The sequence below is a fragment of the Pangasianodon hypophthalmus genome, chromosome 17 (assembly GCF_027358585.1).
Source record: "Pangasianodon hypophthalmus isolate fPanHyp1 chromosome 17, fPanHyp1.pri, whole genome shotgun sequence".
NCBI lineage: Eukaryota > Metazoa > Chordata > Actinopteri > Siluriformes > Pangasiidae > Pangasianodon > Pangasianodon hypophthalmus.
This window is the reverse complement of record NC_069726.1, coordinates 13,704,417-13,729,986: the sequence shown is the minus strand read 5'-3', so window position 1 is coordinate 13,729,986 and position 25,570 is coordinate 13,704,417. Positions and strand designations below refer to the sequence as shown.

Sequence of the window (25,570 nt, the reverse complement as noted above, 5' to 3'; positions counted from 1 at the left end):
AAAAACTCCCTGAGACGACATGAGGAAGAAACCTTGAGAGGAAGCAGACTCCTCATCTGGGTGGCACCCAATAATGTTATTATGTGTCATTGCTCTTCCACCATTGTATACTATAGAGTCAAGCAGTCCTAAGTATTTTGAAAGGATCTTCAGTACGAGCATCAGGGTCATTTTTATTTCATTAGAGTTTTAGCTTTAAGTCTATAGTATCTATAGTACAGTACTAAGTGAAGTTATCCACTGTATAATGAAAGAGTCTTTACTAATTTTTGTATTTGTATTACTAGAAAGTTTATTAGGAAAAAGATTTATATATTTTATATTACAATTTTATTTCATGTGAATTTATTTCTCAGCTCCCTGCAATGCCACTATGAACCCTAGAGGTTCATGAATACCTGGATGGGAAACCCTGCATTAGATGTATTGAATTTCTGGGAGAAAAAAAAAAGTCATTGTTGTTGCATCGACCTCTAAGCAACACTGCTAAGACAGAGAGAGTAGCTTTGGAGCTCACTCATCCTACGAATAGTACAACATTTAAAATTATACCGTAAGACCCCGAAACCTCCACTCATCTCTTACCGATGGCACAAATACATGAAAATTACATCACTCCTGTGCGAACATTCAAGATATCCAACATGCAAATCTATTAACTCATCCACTAAAATCACAGGCCCAAAGCAGGGGTTGTCAACTGGCTGATCACGGTACAGATACGGACCTAGCATTTCAGCAACCAGGTATTTTAAAATAATACAAGTGAGCTGATAAATGTATGAAAAACTAGCTTGCCATAGGACAGTGATTCTGTTGTTTGTTTCTGTAGCAGATCCTATGTTGCAGTTTATCTAGTCACATATATTTATGTAAATTATTTAGCTGAAGGCAGTTCATCAGACCAGAGACTAGCTACAGGTCTAGAAACCTTAGATCAGAAAGGGGAGCATTTTCACAGACGATCATCATTTCTTTATTTTATTTACCGTCTCTGGTCTGATTTGCAAAGGGATGACACACTTTTTTAAAAGTCAACATTGAAAACAGAATGTTTAAAGATGACTGGACAAAGAAGTATGGGTTTATTCTCCCAGTATCAAATTTAAACAGACGTGTACCATTTGTTAAAAATAATAATAATTATTATTATTATTTTTTTTTAAATCCATAGCACCAGTCAAAAGTGGTAATGTGAAGTGCCAAAACATAACCACTTCAGATTGTCTTATGTTGCCATTCTGTGTGAGGAGTAACGAATTTTAGTTTAATACATTTTTGCAACATTTTTGTACCAAAATAATGAAGGATTCCTCTTTTTTAGCAGTGAGACACTACAACAGCCATGGACATAATATTAATGACACCATTTATTGCAGTGAAGCTTGGCGCTTAAGAAAAAAAGAGGTCACTCTCTCTGTCACTGTCAGAAATGTGAATCCTTGAAATGAATGTCATGTTTTGACAAATATCACATTCCCTGGTTTCACCACCTACAGCCTAAGAAGCCCTTGATTGCAGAACTGATAAAGGACTTTTGTCTAAAACATCCTGTTTCTTTGGAAACCTAATATAGTATGCTGCTCATTTTACTACCTTTATACAATATTTCAGTGATCTAAAAACAAAATTATTGTGACGAAATGTTAAACTGCTACATAATAAATGCAATAAAAAAGCAGTAGCATTTTTTTTCAATGCTGATTTTTCAAGAACTCTACAGCAGAGGTCTAAAACACTAATTCAGAAGTGAAAATATCTTCTGGTTGTGTTACACAAATTAGTAAAGACAGACAAGCTTCTTCATGGCTCCGTACTGTATTGCGTAAAATATGAAACTGCGTAAACCTTAAGTTAATGCCAGGTCTGCAGAAGTGATGAGATTCTGATGAATAACACAGCAGATATGTGTGGGTTTTGATTTTTATGTTTTATTTCTAGCATTTCTGCAACTGTGGCCTAACCAAAGTTTCCTTAACCACTGTCTCATAAATGAGATAATAAAGTGATTCACTATCATTTGACATTTGATTGTGTACAATCAACTTTGTTACTGAGCGAGGCTGACCTTCCCAGTACTTTGTAAGTTTTTATCAGGCTGACTGACATATTCAGTTAGAAAAACAGCGTCCTTAATGTCATATTTGTCAGAGAAAACATTCTTTATCACATGCAGTGTCTTTACAAGTGAAACTGATTTAAAGATTAATCTCATAGAGTATAGTGATCATACCGGTCATAAAGAGTCTTGTAATTGAAATAAGTGTGTACTTTGTGCCTTATTAAAAATAGAAGACTTACCATAATATTTCCAAACGCAGATTAAAATGATGCTTAAATCCAGGACACTGAGTGTAAATCCAGGGAGGAGCATCAGTTGAAATGTTGTCCTGATACATTTCTGGAATTTCACCTTTTAAAAAAACATGGTAGTTTATAACTCCAAAAGTGTGCTTCCTATTTCACCAACTTTATCTATTATAAACTAATTGTATACAAAACAGCCCAGCCCTATATCTATAGCCAAATCTATATTAAATATTGTATTGCAGCATCAAGTTAGTGAAATCATGTCAGAAATCGGTCAAGTCATGCTCTGAGACAGTGAACCGTGAACACTAAGGGTGAAGGGAGGTGGTGCATGTTACTGTAATCCCCAAGCAATGGCACACTTGTCCCACAAGGACAGATACAAAGTTACACACCTCATCGCTGTGCAGATCCTGTGGCACCCCAGACTGGAAGAACATTTCCTTGCCCAGTTATTTTGTAGTGGTTTGCTGGCCAGGGATATACTTCAGGCCACTTTGTGAAAAAGTCAATGGCCATCAGGATGTAGTGTTTGCTGGCGCCAGTGGTGGGAAAACAACCCAATATATCCACCCGAACCTTCTCCATTAGAACACTGGAATACAGTGACTGGTCAGAGCACTGACTGGGGTCCTTACATGCCACGCAGGAATCACAACAATGCACAAAAAGTTGTCTGTAGCTGGGCAAATGGAAGTCCTATGCTGCCGAAGTGGCCTATTTCCACTGGCCCACGAATTCCATGCAGCACATTCTCCAGGAGGCCCCGGGCACTAGCAGCTGCCGAAGCACACGAACAGGACTACCAAGCTCTCACTGGGAGCACATGAGTGTACAATAATACGCTGACAACACATAGAACTTCAGCAACTACTGCATGGATTTATTTGAACTCAGTAAATGCATGTGCTACATGACAAATAAGAAACTGCAATTAGTTCATCCAATCTTTTCAAAATTCTATATTTGTAACAAAAGACAATTATTCATTTATGATTTTTACTCTGAGATACATTTATGTCTTCTGGTCAACCATGAAAAATAGACAAACCTCTTCAAGCTTCCAAATATTCATAGAATATGTTACAACAGAAGAAAACTGCACCATTCTTTTGCCTTGTGCTCCAAAAAAATGTTGATTCTTTCTGAATCACTACAAACTCATACAGAGAAAACACAGTTCACAGAAACCTGCTGAAATTAGACAGAACTGAGCTCCGTACACAGTAAAGTAACATATGCATCACACTCCTATTAGGTCATGTTTTACACCTGGAGCTTGGTGCTCAGGTGGTTTGTGAGGGCTGCATGTTCTCCAGGACATATGCAATGGTGGAGTAGCCAAAGTCTTCAGACTGATGGGAATCATTTGGCTTTATGATGTCTTGATAGACAATTAACAAATCCGGAGTCGGAGTAGCAGCTTCTTCCTGAAGAATATGTACAATACATGCATCAGTCAAAAGTTACTGATGTAATGTAGACACTGAACATATTCACAGATATAATTTTAGCTAGCAGGAGAATGTACATCTAGGTTATATGTAATATATTTCCCTCTGATTTCATAGTATTTTTATCCTTTTACCTGAGGAGATATGGGCTCGTCGTAAACAGGTTCTATGAAAAGCAAAAGAAAGTGAGATCATTTAAAAAAAAAAAAAAAAAAAGGGTTGGCTACAACAGGATACATTATGTGTAAAAGTTTGGGGGATCTTCATACCTTCTGGGGAAGTAGCTTTTATTTTTCTATGACCTAAAATGAAATCAAAAGAATTTTAATGCAGACTATGTATTTGTTTAAAAATCAGACTTAAGGCTCTGGGTTTTTTTTTTTTTTTTTTTTTTAAGATCTTTAACAAGAAATATCCTTCTCTCATTCTCCTGTCAGGTAGATGATTCATTCTGTTCATTCATTCCATTAATTATAAGGGTTAAACTTGCATGTTCATTTTTATCATACAAGAATCAAAATCACTTAAGAGATATAATAATGAGTTGAAAGCATTAAATGAGATTTACTCTTATTGACCTGGTTCTAAATCAACTGCTGGATTTTGATAATTTGATAATTTAATGTCATTGATAATGTCATTATACCTGTTGCACATTTTTCATATTTGTTTGTAGTCAGAAGATTTTAGAAGCAAGCTATCTAGAAGTTGCAGTGAAAAAATTGTTTAGTTAATATTCCTATAATTACTATAATTATAAAAAATATTTCCCATATTTACCATAATATTTGCAGACGTAAATTAAAATGATGCACAAAACCAGAAGACAGATGAGTGACAATCCAACAGGGAATATGATGGCAGAAAATTGTAGAAAAGTGTTAACTTGACAAGGACCTTTATCTAGAGTATAAACAAACAAACAAACAAACAAAAATAAATAAAGTCAAAATATGGTAATTTTCTATTCAAACAATTATATCAGGGTTGAGCTAATTTTATCAGTGTAACATTTGGTTTTCTAGACAAAACAAGCAGACTTACAGACAAAACCTGTATTAAGCACTTATTACAATAATAATAATAATAATAATAATAATAATAATAATAATAATAATAAAACGATCAAATGTTATTGTTGGTGTTAAGTCCCCAGGTATGCAGATTAAGCCTGAGGCTTATTTGTCATAACTAGTTGCTTTAAAATATGTTTTGAGTTTAACAGTTTATTACACCAGGAATGACTTCATCTTTAGCAGTTCATAACAAATGCACAAATATCTCACCTCTGACACTGACAAACACCTCTGATATTCCGTTTTCATTTGTAACTTGACAGGTGTATATCTCACAGTCTGAACTGGTCAGGTTGGACACCTGCATGGTCGTGTTGTTCTCAGTCAGAGAGAATCTCTGGTCATCTGGCAGTGGAAGGCCATTTCTTAACCATTTCAGCAGCTTAAACTCACAATTGATCTCACACTTCAGGATCAGAGAGCCAAGAGAAAAAGATACAGTGATATTTGATGCAACTAGAGAAGCTGGACCTGAAACAAATCAAAATACAAAAGCATGTTTATAATAGACAAGTTAGCTGCCAAGAGTCTTAATCATATACAGTAAAAGATGTACAGGTGAAATGTGGTACTCACACTCCAAAGATAACGTGACATTAAAATGTTTAATACTATTATTTTTAAATATGGCTTTCTCCTCATAAATGCCTTCATCTTCTGGTGTCAAATGAACCAAAGTGAGACTCATATTCTGCGAATTAAAACGAATATTTTGGCAGGGCTGTGTGCATACAGTATTGTTCGGCTTAGTAAACACATATATCAGTTTCTTTGTTGAATTTTTAGCTGAATATTTAGTCCATTCCACACTGCCCACATCTGGATTGTGTCCATAGCGTCCTCTGAGCTCCACTTGCCCATTTAACACTCCTGTCACTCTTTCGCCATCAACCCCCATGCCTGCAAAACAATGTCAGATGTACCCTAGTTTTCATGATTAAATGTTATGATATAAAGTTTTGAATGCTGGTAGAATATACTAATCTTTTAACCTTGTATATAAAGAAAAAAAAAGTCTTACCAACAAATGTCCAAAGAAGAAGCATCACAATGAAAAGGTCACCTCTAGGCATTGTAAATATAATCCTAATTTGCCTTCCTATCTTTCCAAATCCATTTTAATGCTGAACATCAAGTAATCTGCTAGGAATGAATGTTCTAGTATCAGTACTGCTTACTAGAGCACCACTATGTACTGACGCTTATAAGCACAGTCATTGCGAAAGTGAGCTGATGTCAGCCCCACGTGGTGTCACACAGACAAATCTGATAATAAAGGAAAAAACAACAGTGCATCACTGTATCTGAGGGAAAAAAAGTCTTTATTTGTAAATATCACAACATAAAGAAATAGTTATAGATATACATGCATTTGGTAAAAATTTAATATATACAGACATTTTCTTAACAAAAAAAAATTACAGACGGCTGAGAAGTTAAAATAAAGTTGCTGCCACTTGTAATGGGAGGAGTGGGGGTGGAGTGGCATAAGCGACTTAACGGCTCTTTCATAGGGTCTCTGCGGGTTCACATTCGTGTGTGTGTGTGAGAGAGAGAGAGAGAAGGAGGGAGTGAGAAACAGGGAGAGATACAGAGAAAGAGAGAGCAAAAGAGCTAGAGTGGCTGAGAGACAGAGAGAAAGATCACTCTAGCATGAATGTCTCTGCTTCAGCAGTAGCAATATGTTGAGTGGATGACGTGTTGGACTTGCGGCCCTCTGCCAAATTCTTAAAGTGCTAAAGACAACAAGATTGAGAAATATTCAGTGATGTGGTCTCATCAGCTGTGATGCAAAACTGGTATTTCACACATACACTTTTCCCTATGACACTGAAGTGTTTGAAATTTCACAGGAAAGTAGAAGTTTATCAGATTTTTTTTATTAAAAAATTTCCTCTGACATTCTGATGGCAACGTGACAATGTTACTTGTAGCAATGTCTTTACAAACAGTTACGTTACAGCATTTGTAGAATGATAAAATACCACTGTACCGAGATTGCAATCTGAGTTTGGTAGCTACTGGACAGTTCAAGTGCATACGTTCATGTAAATTATTTTCAGTAGCAGTTTTAAAATGCTGTTTCAACGGATTGTGTAAGGTGCTAAAATGATCCTGAAGTAAGAGGAAGGAAGACGCAGAAAAGGTGATACATTATTTGACCAATGCTATTGGTAGTGGGATGCTCCAAAACATGAAAATCCAGTTTTAAATAAATAGCAGTAAAGATTTTACAGATTTTTTGATTTGCTCAAATGTGTAGTAAAGGTGCTGTGATGCAAGATACTGAAGACAAAAGGGTGTTACACCACAACCCACTCTAAGCTATAGCAACCTGTTCCCACACAACAGTAATAACAGATTACTAATAATAACTGTCACTGCAGAATAACCCTGTTATAAAAGGCCAGACACTAAACCTTTGCACTTATTGTTTCAGAGGTTGTTTAGGCAGCACCCTGTGGAGGTAGAGAAATCTAACACTTCAGAGAGGAGCACAGAAATGCCAGAGAATAAAACAAACCTGGGAGTTTTTGAATTCAGAATAGAGTGTGAACAGGACATGGAGAGACTGGATTCGGTTCTTGTACACTGGAATGTCCAAGATACCTATAGGAATTCAACCATTAAAATTAAATTGTAATGCAGATAAAAATAAATAAATAAATAACAATAATTGACAGTTTAACTAACCACAAATTATATCAATGTACTCTGCCAGGTCACAGTTAATATCTGCTGTGGGGAGGTTCACCTGGGACAGAGAGAGAGATGTTAGAAAGTTAGGAAATATGTTAGAAAGCCAGGTTTTATTCTAATGTATATTCATTTTGTGTGATATTACTGAGAAATACACTTTATAAACATGTAATACACTAAAAAATTAAGAGACATAGCTGACTAGTTTTTGACTGGCAGGATTTGTAAGCAGTCTTGGATCTTGGGTTTTTTCTTTTTTTTTTTTTTTAAACATCTTGATATTTTATGGAACTATAACATTCATATAATCAACATACAGTACTGTGCAAAAGTCTTAGGCACATGCAAAGAAATGCTGTAGAGCAAAGATGCCTTCAAAAATAATGAAATAAAATGTTTCTACATAAAAAAATACTATAAAGAGCAGCAAACAGTAATGAATGAAACAAAGTCAATATTTGGAGTGACGATCCTTTGCTTTAAAAAAAATAGTCTCAGGTACAATTAATGCAGTTTTATAAGGAAATGAGCTGTAAGTGTTACTGAGCATCTTGCAGATGCAGCCGCAGTTCTTCTGGAGACTTTGACTGTCACACTTGCTTCTTATTTTTGCAGCAAAACCCAGCAGCCTTCATGATGTTTTTTGGTCTGAAAAGTGGTCTCTTATGTAATATGCTGCTTTCTTTACTGACATACAAACATTTTTCTGTATCATTTAAGTTTGTGCTGGAAAACTAATGTTTGGAAATCTAAAAAGTTTTTTGTACTGACTCAATAATGTAGAAATCATAAGATAAAAATCTATAACAAAGTTTGTACTAAAAAAATAGGGTGCCTAAGACTTTTGCACAGTACTGTATATAGAATTAGGTTCCACACTTTCACTAAATTGTTTCAAAACCAACCTTGCCCAAAAGCTCCTCAAACTCAGGTGGCCACTCCTGCATCAGCATATCGATGTCTGGCATGGGTCTGAGGAAACCACGCAGAAACTAATTTAAGACACCATTTTCTTTTTTGATCTACAGTTAAAAAACTGTTTATGATGAACAGCTGTGCCAACTGAACCAGTTTGTTGTGGTACACTGTTTGTTTAAGTGTGTGTATCCAGTATTGTGTGTACAGTATGTGAGTGTTTGCTATACTTTATAGTGCGTTATGGCAAGCTGTAAAGCACTGTGTGTTAGTGTTTGTACCTGGTGTAGTGTACTGTAGCCGGTGGTTTGGAGCGATGTAGTTCACTGATGCTCTCTATCCAGTTATCTATAGCTTTTGAGTTCTTCTGTGTGTTCTCAATACTCTTTACTTTCACTTCCTGTAATAGATATTTTTGTTGTGTCTTTTGGCTGAGTGGAAAGAATGAGGACTTAAGTATGGGCATTACACAACACAAACTAGCTCCTGTAAGTAATATATATTAATCAGTTGGAAATTCATTCCTTCACTGCATTTCAGACATGAGGAATTAATTGTTTGTGAGTGTGTGTGTACTCACAGCGACATTGTGTTGTTTACTGTTCTCAGAAAGCCAGAGGGAGAGCACAGTGGGGTCAGATTGCTTAGCACATGGTTCATCCAACACCAGCAAGCCCAGACCGTCCGCCTTCCCATCCGGCCGAGGAACCTCACCACATAAACAAAAACATGTATAAATGTCTAAAGCTGTGATTCCCAGTGTTGTCTATTGACTATTATATGATTTAAAAAATAAGATTGGAAAGACATTATTATTATTGTTATTACTGCACTCACTTTAAGGAAAGCATCAATGTCGCCTACGGCTGGAATGAAGTCAGGAATAAAAGGCTTCAGCTTATGGTCCAATTCAATGGTCTGTGGTGTGTATCTGAAATGGACAGCCATTTATATTTATTAATTTTCATGCTTATAGGAAAATGTTTGAACATGTATTTCCATTGTTAAGTAATGTTCCAACAATTCAAGATATAATTGAGATGTGAGAGTGTCTGTGGTTTGTGTGGGACTGTGTAGGAACTTTGACACAACTTACCGTGTGATGTACTGGAAAAGTTCTTTGATATCTGATGTAACACGAAGATGATCATAATCTGCTGGGTCATATGCTCTGTAGGCAGACAGACCCCCACACAAAGATCAGAACATGCACATGCACTGACCATGAGGTACATTCAGTGGGTTCTGAAAGTATTCAGAAATCCTGCTGTGCAAAGATTTTAGAGACTTTCCCAAGAAGTTTTGAAACTGTAATTGCTTCTACAAAGTACTGAATAAAGGATCTGAATACTTATCTAAAGGACAGATTGCAGTTTTTCATTTTTAATAAATTTAGAATAGTTTTTAAAAATGTCTCACTTGTTGTCATTATGGATTACTGTGCATAGACTGATGGCCATATTATATATATATATATATATATATATATATATATATATATATATATATATATATATATATATATATATATATATACACACACATACATACATACACACACACACACACACACACACAAAATTAACTTAAATCTATACCGCAATAAAGCATGGAAAAACTAAAGGGGACTGAATACCTTCCAAACCCACTGTATATAATGTTCATTATAAAACAAACCATTTATTCAGTAGCCATTCATCTTTGTTAAGGAAAGATCAATTAAGTAGATAGTAATTACGTGGTCTCTGAGGCGTGTGACACTGCCAATCCCCCAAAAAAGTTAATTCTCCAGCTAACAGGGTGAATGACAGTGAGTGAGAGCTGTTGGATTTCATTTTATTCATCTGTATTATCTGTCATTTTTATGTGTGTAATTTTCCAAATAGGAGAGGCCCTGTGGATTACTAATGAAAACCCGATCCAGAAGATCTGGAAAAGGTGCAGGATATCAATAAACCTGTAAACTTCAACATTAGGGCCTTTCGCACCGCTTTAGTTCCAGAACTAAATTTACAATACTAAAGTACTGGGCGATTTTGCGTGAACTATTTCCCAGTACTGTTTAAAGGGTTGCATTCGCACCGACAGTGGGCACTAGGAAGTGACGTCATTTTTGCGCGGCGTTCAACAACGGAAACAAAGAAGAACAATGTAAACAACCGAAGGATGGAGGATGCTGTGTTTACATGGCGTTTTAAATCATGGCGGGTGAGGGCATGTTTGTACGCGTTTGGCCAATCAACGTCTACTTACGTCACGGATAGTACCAGTTGTGCTGGTTAGACCCTGCTCTGGAGTAGGAGCTAATTTGGTTCTTGAAAAAGGCAGTCCGGTACTAAAATCGCACCCAGTTCCGGAGGTGCGAAAACGCCAAAAAGTGGGTAGTTCCACAATTAGTTCAGGTACTATGAAAAGGTTCCTGCGGTGCGAAAGGCCCTATTTTCACAGCCTGTTGTTGGCCTGAATGTTTGTGATGAATCATAAACTGAATTTTAGCTGTAGTCTAAAGATAAAGATAATCTGAAATAGCTTGCAAAACACAATAAATCTCCTCACATTTTTCTCCACAATGTCTAAAACTATTGTATATTGAAGCTTTTATGCAAAAAATCAAAGTACAGATAACTCGATTGATGGCAGGCAAGGGGTTACTGGGTTATGGTGTTTCCATAACTGTTCTTACCCTTCCGGAGCTGAACCTGGCTCCCCATCATCTTCATCCGACTCTGTTTCATCAGAATCATCATCATCGTCGTCGTCATCATCCTCCTCCTCCTCTTCATCATTATTTTCATTTGCTTCACGTGGATTAGCAGGTGGACCTTTCTTTTTTTGCTGTAAAATTTCAGCATGAATTCCAAGTAAGTTTATTTTATCGATTCACACTCAGTGCATATAATCCAGGCATGATCTGGTAATGAGTCTTTGTACCAGAGTTGATACTAGCCTAAAACATTTTATGCAATGAATGTGTGTAGTGTTAACCAACAGGACAGGCATGAGAAAGCCTAACACATAAGACACTTTCTTAAGGCTTGTAGAGAGTCTGACTGGGTACTAAAACAAAACTTCAACAAAACAGACTTCATGTGAAAACTATAATAAATTTCCTGGTTACACAATTGCACTTTTTGACCATGTTGTGCACAGTTATAGTAGGGAATTATGTAAAGTTGTACTATCCGGTGTCACCCAGATGAGGATGGATTCCCTTTTGAGTCTCAGTTCCTCTCAAGATTTCTTGCTCATATCGTCTCAGGGAGTTTTTCCTTAGCACCGTCGCCTCTGGCTTGCTCATTAGAGATAAATTTATACATTTAAAATTTATATCCTGAATTGATCTATTTCTGTAAAGCTTCCTTGTGACAATGTCCATTGTTAAAAGCGCTATACAAATAAAACTGAATTGCATTCAAAGTATGTCAGTATCAAATCAGTATCAGATGACACTCACACTTTAATGTTGGTATCATATTGGAATTTTTTTAAAATGTGTATCTCCTGCAGTTTATAACAGACTCATTTACCTTGGTACCATCTTCAAACTCATCACTGCCACTATTGGCCATGTTATTCAGCTGCTGTCGGTGTGTGTTCCTAAAGACTGAAATCATAACATATTGTAATTTATCAGTGCTCGAAATGTTGTAAATAGTACAGCATTAAGAGCCTCTGATCACCTGCTTGCCGTGGAGTAGGTGTGTACAGACTGGCCACCTCTTCTGAGTCGTTGATGTCCAGAGTCTCGTCGTATGGCTGGTTGGCGATGAGCTGAGTCTGAAAACAAGTTTTTACAAGTCACACTGAAGTAACCTCGTAAGACCCTTACTTATTACTGCTCTAACATTACGTGTTAGTGCCAAACTAGCCAGCTAACTGGAACTAACGTTAACAAACGAATACATTGTGCGCGTTTCAGTAAATTTCTACTTCATAATATCTAAAGCATCTGCTATTATTCATTTAGAGTGATACATCCAGTCTGTGTTAAAGTAACTAACCTAGCCAGCTACCACACTCGCTACTAACAGTTAGCCAACAGTGATAGCTAACTTGCACTTGTGTGCAAAAAAACAGCTGAGTTAGCTGGCTAAAACGCTTTTACATAAAACTAAAAGATAATTAATATTAACTCCGTATGCCATAGAGCAGCCTGGTTGTTCAGTTCAATGTATAAAACGTGATATGAACTTGCAGAATGTTACCTTTTGTCCCTCAGACCTCTCCATGTAAGCTGTATGGTGTACGGTTACCAAGGGACACCAATCTCGCGATGTTTTCTGCGAGACCTGGCACAGTGCAGTGTAGATGGTGGGGATGGGAATTTCGACTCTTTTCAGTGAGTCAGGACGAATCGGCTCAGCTCACTGATTCTTTCGATTCATTGATGCCCGTTTCCCCCCCTATGCTGAACAAAGTCATGCATCTTTTGCTTAAATTCATCAGTAAAATCGTACACTACATTCAGATTAACATTATATTACACTTTGCATTGCCTTTCGTACAAAATCATTTTAAATAAATGTCAAACCGTTGTGCTACATATTGTATTATTGTATTATCGTGTCTGTGTTTACATTTCAAATGGGATTTGAAAAAGAGTCCTTTTTTCACCTCTCCAATCCCCTACAAAGGATACATCTCGTTAGGGCTGTGATTCTCTGGATGCATTTTTATTGCATTGTATATGATCAACTGCGTTATTTTCTGCATTGAATTTTCTTCAAACACATGAAAGCATCATGCGAGTCGACTCATTTAAGAGTCTGTTCAAAGAGTCGAATATTTCGCAAATGACTCATTATTAGCGGCTGCGTCCAAATCTCTATACTGCTGCACTGAACAGTATACTAAAGTTATATGTACGCAGCAGGGCCATACTATATTCCTTGGGGCGCAAGTACAGGCTGTTATTTCAGTAGGTGCATTATGTATTATAGAATTAAATACCCAAGTTTTGCAAACGTGACAAATTATTGACAAATAACTGCAGATTTCAGTAATATGTGCTTCACCGCCTTTTATTTAATGCCAGAAATTTGAACATGTATTCATTAAGTTGAGTGCAAACAGTGGCTGCTGAAAGGTAGTTTGTAATTATGAGCATCAACAAATTCACAGGCTACATACCAAATATGTATTAATCATTATATACTGCAGATGACAAGCATACAAGAAAAGCAACACGTTCAGAAGTTTTGCTATTCACAGTGCATTTACAGACAAAAAGGTTGCTTACCCCAGTGTGGGGTTGCAAGCAGCTGTATTTTCAATTGATTTGCTCATAAGCTATATTAAGTTGACTATTAGAGGTGGTCTGCATCAGTTTGGGCCTGAATTTCCAGAAGGTCCACATCTGCAAAACAGGAACCTTGAACAAGAGTAGGAGAACAGGATGTAGTAATAACTAATCTTTGCCCTATAATTCAGTCATATTCATTAGGGCATGACCATAGTCTTCCAATTTGATACTTAATGTGATTTTCAGGCATTTCTTTTGGTATGAATGAGTAGGTCTCTCTGGAGATCAGCTTCTAAACCCCCAGACCCAGCCTTGCCCCCAGGAGGATCTGTTATCAGAGTCAGTTTATTGAAAACTCCACGGCCAAAGTAATCCGCCACCACAGAGAAGCCATCGTTAGAACTCCTCAACTGTGAATAAAAGTAGGTAAAAACATGTTTATTTCTGAAAGCCATTGTCACACAAGATTATGAATATGTGGCATGATATATTGAGGTATTTGTTGCATGAGTTTATTCACTGTACCTGTCTATTAAAGTGATCATGTAGATCTCGTTTCTGCTCCTGCGCCCGTAACATGTCCATCACTTTTCTGTTTTCAGGAGTGCATGTTGGGCACTCAGCCTCACTCTCTGCATAGCTCTCGAAGCAGTGCTGGTGGAAAGAGTGACCACAAAGGAAATGCACTGATGGCAACTCTAGAGGGCTATTACACATGCTGCACTTTGTCTTCTGGAAAATCTTTGCACTGTGAAGAAAAAGAAAGAGAGACAGGATGAAAATATTTAATATTAATCATTCTGGAAGTCAAATAATCTTCATGAAAGGAAGACTTGATGTTTAGTCAGTCCTATACGAAGAAATTACTCTTAGAATCTCTATTATAAAGTATAGTTTTATACCCAACAAACATCAGAATGTATGTCTTTACTAGAGGTGAATAGGTCTGCTTAGTAGTGTTACCTGGTGCTGAGTTCCTGGATCTCAGAGCGTAGATGTGCAGTCTCCTCACGGTACTGCTGAATCTTCCTCTCATCTTCTTCAATCTGCTTGCTCTCCCTTTGCAGTTTGTTAATCAGATAATCTTTAATCACTGACAGCGTTGCGGTGGAGTTATGGGCAAGTGTCTGTACCACTGCAACAAAGGGGGGTGGGGAGTCAACATATCAATACCCGATTAAATAGACATTTAGTAGAATTTGCAGATAAAATTTTGCTTTCAAGGGACATTCAAGCCTGCTTTCTTGTACAGTCATGGGAAAAAGAAAGTACACTGTCCTTTACTTCTATGTTTTTATTTATCAGGGCCTAAATAACAATTGTGTGGTCCTCACCAACTTCTATAAACAAACAAATACCCTAATGTCACAAAAAATGCTTTAAATAGTTTTTCCCCAAAAAGTAAACCAACATTCAGAAACCAGGTGGAAAAAAATAAGTACACCCTATAATTCAGTAACATGCAGAACCACCTTTAGCAACAACATCTTGAAGTAAACAGTTTCTGTAGGAGTTTATCACTCTCTCACATCTTTTTGGAGAACTTTCGGCCCACACTTCTTTCCGGCTTTGCTTCAGTTCACTGATTGAGTTTATGCAGTCTTGCCACAGCAACTCAGTGGGTTGAAATCTGGACATTGACCTTGATTTTTATCTTTGTTAGCCATTCAGATGTGGATGTGCTGATGTGCTTGGGATCACTGTCCTGTTGCATAACCCAATTTCAGCCTAGCTTAAACTGCTGGACAGATGGCCTCACTTTTGTCTCAAGAATATTCTGGTATAAAGTGGAGTTCATCAATGTCTCAGTGACTGCAAGATTCCCAGGTCCTGTGGCTGCAAAACAAGCCCAAATCCTCCATGTTGTTGACAGTTGTTATGAGGGAGTTTGTGAGTTTGTGGTGATATGCTGTGTATGGCAGGGGTTTGTGGTGATATACTGTGTATGGCAGAGGTTTGTGGTGATATGCTGTGCAATGTGGCAGCAAGTCATGCTGCCATATTCTTTTTGGCGAGAAGGGGATTTTTCCTACCCACCCATTCATGAAAGCTATACTTGCTCAGTCTTTCTGTAATTGTGCTGTCATGCACATGAATATTTGATGTGCTTACAGAGGTCTGTAGGTCACATGATGTAGCTCTTGGGTTTTTCTTTATATCTCTGAGCAATAAATGCTCTGACCTTGGACTGGATTTGCTGAGATGCCCACTCTTGGAAAGATTGGCAACTGTCTTGAAGGCTCTCCATTTGTAAACAATCCTTCTCACTGCAGAATGGTGAATTTCATTTTGTTTGAAGGTGGACTTATAACCCTTCCCAGATTGATGAATAGCAACAGTTGCTTCTTTGAGCTCATGGCTGTTGTCCTTTCTTCTTGACATGATGTAGACACACATCTGAGTGCTCCAGAACACCAAACTCCCACAAGTTCCGCTTTTATAGGTAGTCACACTTCTTGATGATTAATTAATTTTGTGCATTTCAGTAGTAACACCTGGCTGCTAATTACTCTATTAATGATTGTGGAAGTAGGAAGGGTGTACTTATTTTTTCCCACCTGGTTTCTGAATGTTTATTTTTTGGGGGAAAAAAATGACTGCATACTGAAATCTGTTGTCTTTTTTTTTTGCTGTCACCTGAGGTTATTTGTTTATAGAAGTTGGTGGGGACCACACAACTGTTATTAAGGCCCTGATAAGTAAAAACATAGAATTGAAAGAGGGTGTACTTTCTTTTTCCCATGACTGTATATGTACCAGGAACACAGTAAAAACTTCTTAGTCTGCCCTTAACAGCATGTGTGTAACCCAAAGACACAAATTTCATTGCATCAGCGTTAGCAAACTGAATGCAATGAATTAAGTGTTACCCAAGTGCCAAGTTTACAATGAGTCTTGGCTGAAACTACACTACAGGATGTTTTAAAATGACAAAGTACCACCCAAATCAGGCTGCAAATCTATGTTGCAAATTGGGTGCAACACCTAGGGGTGTGAAAACCAGGGCGAGAAAAATGCAGTGCATCTGCTTTCTGGTAACTTACCCAGCAGTGGTGGCATAAGGTTATTCTGATCTATGTGTTGTAAGACTTCACTAATGTACGCCTTGCAGTCTTCTTCTTTGCGTGCAAAGTAGCCCAAGGCCTGTTCCCACAGACAAACTTCCTGATCACCAAAGCGCTTACAAGCCTCCACCACTTTAGAGTACTCCTCATTCTGCATGTGGTAGTGCATGATCTGCTGGTACCTACAGAAAGACATTTGAATTCTAAACACCAGTACTACTGTCTGTCTGTTCAGTTTGTCTATGTGATAGGTGACAATCATGCTGGCCCTGAGCATCTTATACAAGTTATATGGTGTGGCAAGACCACAAAATAACCACAAACCACATTTATAAGGATTGATATGAAATTGTTAACCATCCCTGCCATATTTGCTCCTAAGAGAAGAATAAGTACTACAAAAGTGTTCTTACAGTTTGCCCTTCTCATACAGGTAGAGCACTCCCTCTTTAAAGTTGTGCATTTGGCAGAGAACCAGAGCTTTATCAAACACTGTGTTTTCGCTCTTCAGCAGTGACAATGCTGCCTCCTGCAGGTCTGTCTTTTTCTGGACGAAAATAAAAGACGGGTGTTAGAGAAATTTCTTAAAATCCTGTCTTTTTACATGTTAATATACTTCATTTTCTAATTTATTTTTCATTCTAATTTATTACACAGTAACAACAGATTGTCTACCGAGTTCTGTAATCTGGTAAATATCATATACAGTATATCAGTAATATATTGTGTTTACCTCAGGATCCTCTTCATGAGCCCAGTCCTGCAGCCGAAGCTCAAGCAGTGTATCATACACACCTTGCGGTGAAAATGGTTCCACTTTAATCATGTGCTCAAGGAATGCTCGTAGCTCTCGTGGATTATTAGCAAAGATAGGGATAAATTCTTCTGAACTGGCCTGAGAAACAGGAATAAGGTGAGAGCTTGAGGAAGACCAATTTATTTCTGACACTCTAGCCATGCAACAACCAAATATTGCTTAAATTGTGCGGTCCATGACACATAACATTTGGGTGTGCAATTTTATTAGGGTTTTTTTTAATAACATAATGATTGTGGAGATCCCTTCGACGAGTATTGACTAATAGACTACTCACTTTAATTGACTGCCTCCCTTTAATTAAAATGGGTTTATAATGTCCATCACACTAATGCATTTCTTAAAGGAAGTAAATATTCTAAAGCTCAGTAGCTTCAAATCAAACTGATACTGTATGTCATTTAACTGCAATTTTAATCAAATTAGAAAAAGTCCTGTTAATGTGATACATGTCTGATGCCCAAATGATGTAGACTTGAAACTATAATGATAGATATTTCCTGATGTTCTTAATATTTGAGTTGTTGGATTATACTCATAAAATTAATCGGTGCTGCAATCATATACAACAAAAAGTATATATATATTTTTTGTTGTATATGATTGCAGCACCGATTAATATATGTATATATATATATATATATATATATATATATATATATATATATATATATATATATATATATATATATATATATATATATATATATATGTAATATAATATAATATATATATATATATAAAGACAGAAATCACCCTAAAATCGCAGGGTAAGTTATCTGCAATTCCTAAATATCTCCTAGAATCTTGTTTCTTAATGCAATACCTGCAAGTACTACATGACAACTTGAATATGAACCCGTAATGTCTTCAGTACAGAGCACTGACCCTCTAAGCTCCTACTGTCTCAAGACGAAAGAGGACAAAGACCCCAGACTAATCACCTTGTTCACTGCTAATTTGTCGACACTGTCCCGGTCAGTGGAGTCCTGGATAGGTTGGTAATTGGTACAAAGCCTCTTGAGCAGCACAGTGGTGCTCTCAGGAACATGGTGCATCAGAGTTTTCCCATAGTGCTTCATATTAGTCTCAGCCTGTTCAAATGGCAGCCGCCCAATATAGCGCAGAGCCTCCTGGTAGTTCTGTGCACAGCAATAACATGAAAAAATTTACATGAATTACATGCAACCGGTTTTCAATCATTTCAGATAAATTGCTAACAATTTCAAACATGTAGAAATATATTGTGTAATATTTCATAATCATGATTTCACTGTATAATATTTATGAAATCAGCTGTATTTAACTTTATGATTTCTTCCTAACACTGCGTTAATAAGCTGCAGCGGCAAAAGTTTGTGGACCTGACAATCACACCTATATGTGCTTTTGGAACATCCCATTCCATATTTAATCCCCCCTTTGCTTTTAATATAACCTCCACTCTTCTGGGAAGGCTTTCCACTACATTTTGGAATGTGGCTGTGAGCATTAGTGAGGTCAGTTCACTGATGTCAGGCGAAGAGGCCTGGGGTGCAGTCAGTGTTCCAATTCATCCCAAAGGAACTGCGGTTGAGGTCAGAGCTCTGTGCAGGACACTCAAGTTCTTCCAAACCAACCTTGGCAAACCATATCTTCATGGACCTCACTTTGTTCACAGTGACACTGTCATGCTGGATAATTTTTGGGGACCCTTAGCTACAGTGAAGGGAAATGTTAATGCTACAGCATACAAATACTTTCTATACAGCTGTGTGCTTCCAACACTGTGGCAACAGTTATGGAAAGGCCCACATATGGGTGTGATGGTCAGGTGTCCACATACTTTTAGCCATAGAATGTACATCAAAACAAAATACTCAATTATTCATTTCACCTCCACAGTGCTGAAGATAGGTAGAGTTCTCTGAGAAAATCCCTTACCTTTAAATCCTCCAGCTGAATTTTCAGGTACCATTCATGGTGGGAGTGTTTCTCTGCCAGGAACACAGCGTGGCTATGGTATCCAGCCTGGCGCAGCACCTTTATGGCTATCTCCACATCAAAATGCACCTCGCTCTCGCTGCTCTGGAGGTCACAGAAAATGAAAATAGTGATCAGACTGACCTTGCTCAAACATTTTGAGAAGATTTTTTTTTCATACTGAAAAGATTTTTTTACTTTACCAAAGAAACCTATACTAATTAAAAAAAAAAAAAAAAAAAAAAAAAAAAAAAAACTCTCATTCCACTGACACTGGATTTCATTCTTGATTTTACTGGGTAAGACTGAACAATGTTGCTACTCAATCCTATGTATCTGTTCTATCAAATAATCAGTCAGATAGCATTTTTCTCCTATGGCATTCACCTGTCTTATGCAGTGGTAAGCATGAAAATATATACATATATATATGACAGTACAGCAGGGTACATCATGTTATTCAGATTTTCTAACAAAACACCAGTCAAACCAATAGAGCTACATATACACAATTCTACTTTATCAGAAGTACAGTTTATGCCTATAATATCTACAAAAAAAAAGCATATTGTGATGTGATGTGGGGGCTAGATAGGAAATGGAGAATTAGCAATGACTATAGAAAATTCTTAAAGAAAACTGACTAATAAAGAATTGAATAGAATAGAATAGAACACAGAAGAATAGAATAAAAAACAATAAAGCAAGAGGACAACAGAAAAAACAGAATATAATAGAATACAAGTAGAACTTAAAGGCAACGGGGATGCCGGGACCACCAGTCTAGTCCTGCTTCTTACTAATTTGTATGCCAAAAATACTCATAAAATATAATTCACACATGAAGGAAGCTACTGAAGAAAAACTATTTTAGACTTTTGACCTTGCTGTGACCTTGTCCCTGTTTGGATCAATTTCAAAATCTAATCAGTTTATCTACTTGTTACAATGATAATTCCATATAAATTCTACAAACGTTCAACAACTCGTTCTTGAGATTTCATACTAAAGAGAATCTCAGACAGATGGATGGACAACCCAAAAACATAATCCCTCCCCCATAATGTGGTGGAGGCATAGCAAAATAGAATAGAATAGAATAGAATAGAATAGAATAGAATAGGATAGAATAGAACTGCATAGAGCTGACAGATTTCCAAGTACAGATGCAAAACAAACATATGCATATACATACAGTAGTTCAGCGGGATCATTACCTGTAATCATAAACAATGCTAACATTTAGAGGTTCAAAATCCTTAACTGTTACAACAAACAGTAATACCAAACTATCATTACTGTTTTATACCATGATACTCCAAAGATTCTAGGCTACAAACATTCCCACCAACGGGTTCATTTTTGGGTTTCCATGCTACTGTTTCCTCCAGACCAATGTGAATTCTGTGTTTTGACAAACCTTAATGAACTCCTCCAGCTTGGAGCTGTCCTTCAGTTTGGTGTAGCAGTTGAGGAGCAGCGTGGTGTGATCTGCGTTGGCCAGGGATTGCCTGTGGAGGGCCTGCAGGTATGCAGTAAGGTTGTGTATTCTCTGAGCATCCAGGAACTTACGGATGACATATGAGGGTTCCAGTTTCCCAATGGTTCTACAAAAAGAAAAGCAATTGTTGTTGTGGTTACTCATATCTGCAGTATAACTAACCACAAGAAACCACAGTCAATTTAGGACTTATGACAGTTCTCAGTAAGGAAAACTCTTACCGAATATACTGTTGGATAGCTCCGTCATGGTCCCCTTTGATATACAGGTGGTCTCCATACTGTCTAAATATCTCAGAAAGACCATCATTATCCAGATGCTGGCTCTTTGCAAGGTTAATCGCCATCACAAACAAATTCTTCTTAAACAGCATCTACAAAGAAGAGGATGCAATATTTAATTAATGAAATTAGTACCACTAGTGTAATTGAATAGTTTTTTATGAACTTCTATCACAGCAAATGTTACCGATCGTAAGACGATTGGAATTTACTGAAGAAACTACTATTCATTTTTACTCTGCAGTACGTAGGATTCATACCAAGACACAATAAGTAACAGGATAAACAATGAGCAGACCTCTAGCTTAGTCTGGGTGTCCTTCTCTTGCAGCATAAACATCTGTCCATCTCTTGTCAGGATGTAAAACGAGCCCCACTCTGCCAGGACGTCTATAATGTCATCAAATGCTGCACTGTAGGCGATGAACTTATTGTCCAGGTCATAAATCGTTAAGACCTGCTTTTCTGTTGGAGACAACTGTCTAGCCCCAAAGTCAGGCCTGCACCAGAGGGTCAGAAATAAAAAAAAATTAAAAAAAAGGTTTTGCATTTTAGTATTATGTATCAATTATATTCCTATATAAGGAATATAACTAGGGAAAGGAACATTTCAGTGCTTTTCGATCTGTCTCTTGCATGTGTGCATATGTGGGATTACTACAAACAAGAAGTTTCCAAAACTGAAATACATGGTAATGTGGTAAAAATGGACGTTGGTATATACAAGTGACTCCTACTTGTTAGGTGACTTCATGTCTCGGGAAATCAGTAGTAAGTAACCCCGGTGCCAGTGCGCCAGGATTTTATGTCCTTCAAAGGCAAAGCAGGGTCCTCTTTCATCAGGCTGGTACAGATACACACAGTCATCTCCTGCTACAATGAACTGTGAGTCCTGAGAGGGGTCCGTGAGGGCGGAGCAGCGCAAAGCGCAGCCGTGGGTATCCAGCTCCACACGAGGATACTCCTTCATAGACAAGGTGTAACACTGACAACACAACAAACCAACGCAGACAATATTGAGCAAAATAACATTTTCTCTCTACATTTCAATTACACATTGCACAGACCAAGCTCAGATAAATGAAATGAATAAGGACAAGAACCTTTACTCAATCAAACAACTAAAGCATACCTGTACTTTCTCAAGAGTAGCCACAAACAAGTGGGTGACTTTTCCCGCCTGGCGGAAAGCCAGACCTGTGACAGGACAGCTTCCTTCATGCAAGGTGAGGGTTTTACTGTGTCTGTCTCTGGTGATGTCACCTTTAGTCAAAACTACACTGCCGTCTGTAAAGCCTGAAAACCAAATCACATTTAAAACATCAATACTTTCATAATCTATCTTTACATTTAGCTTAATTTTTATTTGCTTAGTAATACAAGACATACACGTACAATGGCTGCTTTTACTATTATTTTGGAGTTACATTTATTGGCCACTTTATCAGGTAAACCTATTATTTAGATTAATTCTGTAGGTAAACAATTACTGTAATTTCTGCTGTGCTGAGGTGAATAAATATGAAATATATATATATATATCATATCACAATTTTCAAAGCCATTTATACAATATGAGAACAATATGCTTTTTTTTAAAAAAATGGATCTATATTTTTTATTTAATGTACAATCTACAATTTTTTTTAATAAAATGGATAACTTACAGAACTATTAATACACATCATGTATAGAAAAAAAGATGAGCTAGTGTCTAACTGTACACCTATAAAGTGGATTAAAAAAAGAGGTACGAGTTTAAACAGCCCAATCACGCTGCAGTGCCTGACACCCACAACCCAGACACTGATCTGATCAGTAATATTCCTGAAAGTAAAATTGCTGAGAGAAAGACTGTACCTATAGCCATGAAATTGAGGTTCTCGTGTACACTGAGACAGGACACTTCTGCAGGTTTGTTTCCAGGAATGGCTGGAAATATACGAGTGCACAGAGGACTGCCGCTGTCTCTCTTATCCGTGTTCCACACCTTTACCTGATTCCCAGGTGTAAACAAACAGACAAAACATGAACATGCATGCGCATCAATCTCTTCAACCTAGAGGAAATGAAATATTCCTGCAGATCTCCAGCTTTTCCATGAGATAACACAGGATTTACCAGTGGATTAATGCCATGCTCGTCCTGACCCACTGACACCAGGATGCTGTGCTGTTTCAGCTGGTACAGGTGTGTCACCCGCAGTTTATATGCCTGGAAGGCGGTCAGCTGCAACAATCTTGATAAAAACCAAATCTGACCTTCCATATGTACACCAGATGAGTTAAGAAAATCCTGGAGACTTTCAATGCACACAGTTCTCTTTATAAAAGACATGTATTTAGCTACAGTGTCTACACTAGCTCGCAGATCACTTTCAGGGTTAAGACCAGCTACATTTCTGCTAACCATACAAACCCAGAGTGAATTAGTGTAATCATTCAGAAAGAGTAGATGTCATGGATTAAACTTTAACAATAACTGTAACTGGTCCTGCCCCTGCTACAAGACGCTAGCCACAGGAAGCTATCCAGCACATATCAACATTGCATTAAAGGATATCTCCGAGAACAACATGTCCCCTGCCTGAATCACAAGCCGATATGCCAGGCGGCAACGCAAAGTTTTTTCCATTCTCGCTCGGATCTTTCACCGTTTCTTTATCAAAAAAAACAAATCGCCTCCACTGCAAGAACGCAGCCATTTTACCACCGAGCCCTGTTCAAATCATGTGACTTACATTAGGGTCACGTGAGCAGGTCGGGTTCCTGTTTAATGGTGTCTTGAATTCATCCACGTTCTTTCCATTTTTTCAATGAATATCATACTTCAGAGTAAAAATTACACACACATACACACACACACTCACTCACACACACATATAAAATGTTATAAAATGGCTCCCAAAAAATTAAACAAAGTGGAAACAAAAAAAACAAACAAAATAGAAACTAGAAGAAAAAAAACTAATTATACTATTTCACAATATTTCCTATTATTTATATTTCAGAATAAGTCAAAATAAGCTTAGACTACAACTATTTTACTTTCTATTAATAATAAATATTGAACAAAAAGCCTAATTGCCATTTTAATAACCAGAAACACTGGAAGCTTTTTTTACTGTTCTACATTTATGTATAAAATATTTCTGGCTCGGATAATGATATTACCAAAAAGACATCTCTACATTCCTCTTCACTACTTTAAAATTTGATCATGTAATAAGCTAAATTAACTAATCCATCCTCTGTACTGCTTTTCTCACACAGGGTCACAAGGATCCTGGAGCCTATCCCAGGGGACAAGGTGGGGGACACCCTGGACAGGGTGCCAACCCATCACAGGGCACAATCACACACACCACAAACAATCTGGATGCCAGTCAGCCTATAATGTATGTCTTTGGACTGGGGGAGGAAACCAGAGTACCCACAGGATACCCAAAGCACAGGGAGAACATGCAAATAGGGCAGAAGTAGCCACTGTGCCCCTGAGGGTAATATTATTTTTGTAAATATTACATTTCTGTTCAACAGCAGAATTAAATATTTGTGATTTGAATCTCCTTTAAAGTAAAGGCAAAATGTTCTTCAGCAACAATCTGACAGATCTGTCATCTTGAATAAAATGTCTCCCGATATACAATAGCAAATATCTCTGTATCTCTGGTTCATCATTACGAGGTTTACTAGTTGTGTTCAAGTTGGAAAATCACCAGATGAGTCCTGAACTAGATGATGTAATAACAGGGTCATGGGTAGTCATGACTATCTGCTTCACACTGATCACACTTTGAATTATTTGCAAGGCTTAAATGGCCATAACAACATGGATTGTTCCAACTGTACTGAATTCTAACAGCTGTTGTGTTTTCATTTTTCTTTCAGGTTACAATGAGGGAAAAGCTGCCTAGGTGAAGCACAAAATACAAGCATCTGAGGCTTAGATTTTGAGTTTTGTCCTTGCATTGTACACCAAAATAATGTAGTCATCATACTAGAAAACAGTCTCTAGTGTCAATAGTTTTGCTTTAAAAAATGAATGTATTCTGGTTACAAGCCATATTACAGGATTTGGATGTTTGCAACCATAATAATTGCTGTACATTCACTGTTAATGCTTAATTGTTCAACAATTCTAAACAGAGATTATCAGTTCTCAGATTTTACATTTCGCTGAATTGAAGTGTCCTAATCGTCACTCTTTTCTACTGAACAGCTTCAGTTGCTGTGATGTCTGTAGAC

General features: G+C 37.3%; 3 protein-coding genes across 3 annotated transcripts; all 3 read right to left on the bottom strand.

The window, feature by feature from the left end:
• Positions 1-1,785: 1,785 nt before the first annotated feature.
• LOC113543629 (hepatocyte cell adhesion molecule) lies at positions 1,786-6,060 on the bottom strand. The gene is made up of 7 exons (XM_026941997.3): positions 5,862-6,060; positions 5,417-5,740; positions 5,051-5,311; positions 4,545-4,667; positions 4,034-4,066; positions 3,899-3,930; positions 1,786-3,740 (listed from the first exon to the last, which is right to left on the bottom strand). The coding sequence occupies exons 1-7, from the start codon at positions 5,911-5,913 to the stop codon at positions 3,597-3,599; spliced, it is 969 nt and encodes a 322-aa protein (XP_026797798.3). The 5' UTR covers positions 5,914-6,060; the 3' UTR covers positions 1,786-3,596.
• Positions 6,061-6,143: 83 nt separating this feature from the next.
• ift46 (intraflagellar transport 46 homolog (Chlamydomonas)) lies at positions 6,144-12,791 on the bottom strand. The gene is made up of 12 exons (XM_026941925.3): positions 12,661-12,791; positions 12,136-12,232; positions 11,983-12,059; positions 11,139-11,290; positions 9,552-9,626; positions 9,293-9,386; positions 9,036-9,164; positions 8,737-8,855; positions 8,446-8,512; positions 7,535-7,595; positions 7,365-7,450; positions 6,144-6,576 (listed from the first exon to the last, which is right to left on the bottom strand). Exons 1-12 carry the CDS (start codon positions 12,682-12,684, stop codon positions 6,484-6,486), a joined length of 1,074 nt encoding a protein of 357 aa, XP_026797726.3. The 5' UTR covers positions 12,685-12,791; the 3' UTR covers positions 6,144-6,483.
• A 669-nt stretch (positions 12,792-13,460) lies between these two features.
• Positions 13,461-24,071, bottom strand: vps11 (VPS11 core subunit of CORVET and HOPS complexes). The gene is made up of 16 exons (XM_026942030.3): positions 23,886-24,071; positions 23,445-23,593; positions 23,184-23,319; positions 22,456-22,619; positions 22,061-22,308; positions 21,622-21,823; positions 21,264-21,415; positions 20,962-21,148; positions 19,503-19,646; positions 18,524-18,721; positions 17,496-17,657; positions 17,176-17,309; positions 16,742-16,944; positions 14,661-14,832; positions 14,223-14,445; positions 13,461-14,107 (listed from the first exon to the last, which is right to left on the bottom strand). The coding sequence occupies exons 1-16, from the start codon at positions 24,025-24,027 to the stop codon at positions 13,940-13,942; spliced, it is 2,784 nt and encodes a 927-aa protein (XP_026797831.2). The 5' UTR covers positions 24,028-24,071; the 3' UTR covers positions 13,461-13,939.
• Between the last annotated feature and the right edge of the window lie 1,499 nt (positions 24,072-25,570).

Coding starts and splice junctions, on each gene's coding strand:
- LOC113543629 (XM_026941997.3), bottom strand. CDS start 5,913: ATGCCTAGAGGTGACCTTTTCATTGTGATGCTTCTTCTTTGGACATTT. Junction 5,741..5,861: donor TCTTCTTTGGACATTTGTTG/GTAAGACTTTTT, acceptor ATTGTTTTGCAG/GCATGGGGGTTGATGGCGAA. Junction 4,067..4,544: donor TTACGTCTGCAAATATTATG/GTAAATATGGGA, acceptor ATTTCATTTTAG/GTCATAGAAAAATAAAAGCT.
- ift46 (XM_026941925.3), bottom strand. CDS start 12,684: ATGGAGAGGTCTGAGGGACAAAAG. Junction 12,233..12,660: donor AGAGGTCTGAGGGACAAAAG/GTAACATTCTGC, acceptor ACTTGTTTTCAG/ACTCAGCTCATCGCCAACCA. Junction 6,577..7,364: donor CTGAATTCAAAAACTCCCAG/GTTTGTTTTATT, acceptor TGTTGTCTTTAG/CACTTTAAGAATTTGGCAGA.
- vps11 (XM_026942030.3), bottom strand. CDS start 24,027: ATGGCTGCGTTCTTGCAGTGGAGGCGATTTGTTTTTTTTGATAAAGAA. Junction 22,309..22,455: donor CTACTCTTGAGAAAGTACAG/GTATGCTTTAGT, acceptor TTGTGTTGTCAG/TGTTACACCTTGTCTATGAA. Junction 19,647..20,961: donor AGCTGGAGGAGTTCATTAAG/GTTTGTCAAAAC, acceptor TGTGACCTCCAG/AGCAGCGAGAGCGAGGTGCA.